Source organism: Wasmannia auropunctata, unplaced genomic scaffold (assembly GCF_000956235.1).
Source record: "Wasmannia auropunctata unplaced genomic scaffold, wasmannia.A_1.0 LD271118.1, whole genome shotgun sequence".
NCBI lineage: Eukaryota > Metazoa > Arthropoda > Insecta > Hymenoptera > Formicidae > Wasmannia > Wasmannia auropunctata.
This window is the reverse complement of record NW_012091772.1, coordinates 2,533-7,406: the sequence shown is the minus strand read 5'-3', so window position 1 is coordinate 7,406 and position 4,874 is coordinate 2,533. Positions and strand designations below refer to the sequence as shown.

At 30.8% G+C, this 4,874-nt stretch overlaps 1 protein-coding gene across 1 annotated transcript in view; it reads right to left on the bottom strand.

The window, feature by feature from the left end:
- LOC105462087 (beta-galactosidase) overlaps positions 1–4,874 on the bottom strand; it is a gene marked incomplete at both ends in the record, with an annotated part of 5,078 nt that continues 204 nt past the window's right edge. Inside the window, 6 exons of the mRNA XM_011708615.1 lie at positions 1–198; positions 1,153–1,554; positions 1,768–1,889; positions 2,025–2,196; positions 3,459–3,689; positions 4,029–4,143. Coding sequence (XP_011706917.1) covers positions 1–198; positions 1,153–1,554; positions 1,768–1,889; positions 2,025–2,196; positions 3,459–3,689; positions 4,029–4,143 — 1,240 coding nt within the window. The remainder of the gene's footprint in view (positions 199–1,152; positions 1,555–1,767; positions 1,890–2,024; positions 2,197–3,458; positions 3,690–4,028; positions 4,144–4,874) is intronic.

The following is a 4,874-nucleotide window of genomic DNA, read 5'->3' as shown; positions in this document are numbered from 1 at the left end:
GGTAGTGTCCAGAAACGTGTCCAACGGTTGTCCGACGATCGTGAATTGTCCACGTAAAAATACCGGACCGTTGTTCAAAGTACCGCTGTCAATGCGTATGGTTGCCATGTTCCGGAGAGAGGATACATCGGAAAATGCGAACCCTGTCATATTCCAGCCGGTCAGTGGTGTGCCGCTGATAGTTACGTTCGATATCCCCTATATAAGATGTAATGCAAGAAGTCAAATATCGCAAAATATTTCGTTTTAACGTTAAAATGCCCACATTTGTTGAATCGCATTATAAATTTATGTATTATCATAGACGCGCAATATATGAATAAAGATAATAAATAGTTTAAAAAAAGATTGTCACTACGATCGTACATGTTGGAGATGTGCAAACTATTTGAATACAAATCGTATCGAATTTTAATTCAATTCGAATTCGAGTCTTTAATGATTCAAATGCAGACTATTCAAAATTTTGAATCTAACAATAAGAGTTTAAATTACATATTGACAATCTCGTAAAATCAAATTTGCCGCTAATAAGTAAAACAGTGCTGCAAAAATGAGAGACATTCCTTTAAGATACGTTCGGAGAGACGTACAAATAATTATAATTGGTTGTGAATTCGAAAATTAGCTTTAATTTCTATTGACTTATTTCTATTGACTTCTATTGATTTCTATTGACTTTACAGTCGGTCGACTGACTTTTGATATCCGTCAATTTTATTAGTTACATTACATGTATGTATGTATGTTTAACTGCGCACCAGACTCATATGGATTATCGTAACTGCAGTCTTATTTACAATTTTTGGCATGTACCGTGGCTTTATTGTCAATTTGTAAAATAAATTTTATCAGTTTTATATTAAATATTTAAATATGTATGTTTAAAATGACTTTATATCATATAATCATTATTTTTTTTACATGGAGCTCTTTCTTTATTATCTTTATATTCTTTATTATTCTTTATTACATTAAAATATTCAACAAACAATAATTATGTTGTTAAATAGAAGTTATATTTTAATGATTCGATACGTATTCAAACTAAAAAATAAAATTCGTTTTGTTTCGACGTCAAAAAACTTTGATTCACATTTCTCTATAATAATATACATACATAGTATTCTATTATAATACTTTCTTTGATACCTTGAAATCATGAATTTCATTGCCGAAATTCAAACGTCCTTGATTTTCCACCAATAGACTCAAGCGACGGCCGTAAGGGTTCACTAATGGTATAGTAAATATCTTATCAATACGACTCAGAGTGCCGCATAGTCGATTATCCACGTAAACCAGCGCCCTGTCCATTGTCATTGCTCGCAGTATAGCTGGGTCCGAGAAAGAAGGCGGCAAGTTCGACTCGTAAAGGACAAATCCTTGGTTGACCGAAAGAGCCTCAAAGGTTTTAGGTTGATCGCTAGTCTCTTGGATCATCACGAATGGAGATCGACTGTCGAGCAATTTCAGTACCGGTTCCAAAAATACTGGACCGTAATTACCTTTTGGAGATGCAGTTGGAAGGGACATATTTGGCAACGGCAGATACTGTAATTTCAAATTGCGTCCATGTGAAATGACATTTCACGTTAGATATAAGATATATGAAAATAGATATATATATTTATTATTTTAATTCCGTTTGGGGCAACGCGGTTGCAGCCGAAAAGATGTAATCGATCTTTTTGTAGAACACGAAATATCAAACGGAAAATGTACGTATGTATATCACAAAAAGAAAAAGAAAAATCACAAACGTACGTCACCAATGACATTCCTTATAGCAAAGTATTTATCTGTCGGATCTCCAGCTTCGGTTAAAGGAGCATCGTAATCGTACGAAGTCAATTGTGGACTGTATACGCCTGCTCCACCGTTAGCTCCTATCGATGATTACATGATTGAATAAAATACATTTGCCGATATAATCAATTAATTAACTGCCTTAAATATTATTTTTACGGGGATATAATTTTACTTATTGCTAATTTGTCGGAATCAACAAAAAGTTTACTAACCCGAAGTGAAACCAAAGTTTGTACCCCCGTAAAACATATAAAAGTTAACGGAAGCATCTACAGCGAGCATTTCTCTTAACGTTTTTGTAACAGCTCCCGTTTTTACCCTTTGGAAAGTCTCTCCCCAATGCGTTAACCAACCTGGGTAGAATTCAGAATTCACCAACGGACCCTACGTAATTTTCAAACTTGAATCCAACATCTTAATTTTTATTAAATAATATTCAGCAACAAAAATAAATTTATTTTTACCTTAAGGTTTTACGAGCCATTTCTTAAATGTATATTTTGGACTGCTAAACGCTCTACTAATCCGGATGTGAAATGTCTCTGTCACATCAGGATTTTGAGAAATCTGCTATATGAAAGTTTTGTTAAAAATCGCAATTTTTGCAGGCATTTTTCGATAATTAATAACTCTGCAAATTGGTAATTCTACAAATTTCCGCAAAAAATGAAAGATCTAAATCTGCCGCATAGAATAAAAAATAAACTAAACATGCACGGATAGTTTTAAGATTGTACTTAATCTTATTGAAATTAACCTTACCACATTTAATTCTAAAAGACAAATTTCCACAAAATATGGCATTATGATTTTTAAGATTACTAAACGTAAATTTAAATTCAAAATAGCGGATTTAATATGGTCAACAAAATTTTTAAAATTTCTAAAATTAACAATGTATATATATATATATATATATATATATGTGTGTGTAGTATGTATATTACGACCGTATAAGTATTTTAACACAATAGATTGAGAGCAGGTTAATGAACGGTCATAGCAGGATCTTGGTGCTTCTAATATTTCGAATCTATGTGAATTTCCTCCGCGACGCGGGGAGGGAGGATTTTATATTAGATGCCGCGGTAAGTATCAGTACTTACTAAATTGATTATCAATTTAATAACGTGATAATACTGTTCTGTTTCAAGCAAAGAGCTGCGTTGAAACCGAAAGTAACGGCACACAGTTCGTTGAAACTAGAATACGTATGTATGTAAAATTCACATAGAAATATTAGAAGTACTAATAAGATCCTAATAAGACCGTTCATTGGCCTTCCCTCTCCATATATTGTTATAAAATTAAGTTTTACAAATTTAATGGACGTAAAACTATCCTTGTGTTTGGCTTACTTTTTATCCTATAGCGGTAGTATAGATCTTTCACATTTCAAAGTTTGTAAAAGTTTGTAGCATATCCCAGTCCAGAGTTACTAATTATCAACAAATGTCAAAATTGCAATTTTCAATAACTTTTACAGTTTTCAAATTTCTCAAAATTCTGACGTGTGACAGAAACATTTCACACCCAGATTCGTGCTTAGCAGCCAAATCAAAAGTACATAAGAAGTGATTTTTTAAATCTCAAGGTTTGTGTCGTACAGTATAATTAATAATTTCTTAAATAACAATATCGCTTACTCTCGGCTGATAAAAGCGCATAGCTTGAAAACTGCTAGTCACGTTTGCAGACGTTCCAAAATCAACGGTGGCATATACTCCAGGTATGTATCCGCAGCGAATGTAAGATAAGCTTCCGCCGTCGGTTGTGTACAGAAGAGCTTTATCGCCAATTTTTCTAACAAAAACTTCTTTCAACATGTCCAAGTACTCAGTGTCACAAGCATTGTAACTTCCGTATTCGTTTTCTACCTATTAATACGACTGAAATTAGGATGACAGTAGTGAAATGATGGCCCGATGAAATTGAAAATTGACACATCAAAATAAAAATATTAAAATAAATATCTACATTAATTTTCAATTCATCGTTTCAATCTACTTGTGTAATTATCAGCTTTATTGTTAATTACAAACAATATTATCGGATTTTTATCTTTATCAATATCAAATTGCTATCAGCGTAGAGTAATTACATAATTGTAAAACAACACTATCTCGAAAAACACAATAAATATTTTTAAGAGATAATCTCTATGATATATGTGTTGCGTAAGTTAAATATTATTTTATCTTGTAATTAAATGTTACCTGAACCATAATTATTGGTCCTCCATTACCTCTTAAAAGTGGCTTTACTTTTTCCAACACCTGATTTAGATATGATGTAGCATATCTCATGAAATCTGTAAAAATAGTAAAATTTCTAAAGAATAAAGTTGGGTCCTACAAATGGCTATAATATTAATGTCATTTTATCAATATATTTTAATAAATTTTACATTATTAGTATATCTATCTATTTTAACAATAAAACATGACAAAAGGGAAAAAATTAATTATTATGGAATGTATGAAGATTCTTGTCTTTCTTAACTCTAAAAGTATAGGATCTTTCCTATCTGAATTTTATTTTCAAGCAATTTCCGCGGAAATAAAATATATTTAACTTAAAAATATGTGAGCAATGTTTTTTTTTTTACATTTCTCCAAATGAGAAATTGGTTTCATAATCTTATTTCGATCATAGGTTAACCGATAAAAAATAAAAAACATATACATACTATCTATTGAGTAAGACCATATATAAATTCGTTCGTGAAACGCATGAATTGTGCAGTAATAAAGTTTTATGCTTTACAACAATATGCGTTTGAATTTTGTTCAAAAAATCGATCGAACTTATAATTTCATTCCATAACATGCATTTTTCTCATATTATTAATACTTTCTAAATGCCAGAGATTTATATTATAAATACACTAAATTGTGAAATATATGTTAATATAAACTGTTTCTAGCATTGTACGTTTCGTGATTTAAATAAGTAATAAGTAATAATACATAGAAATTGTCTATTTTTTTACAAATTTATTGCAACAAAAAATTGTAAACGTTTTTCAAAGTCTAAAAAATGTTTTTATATAATACACAATT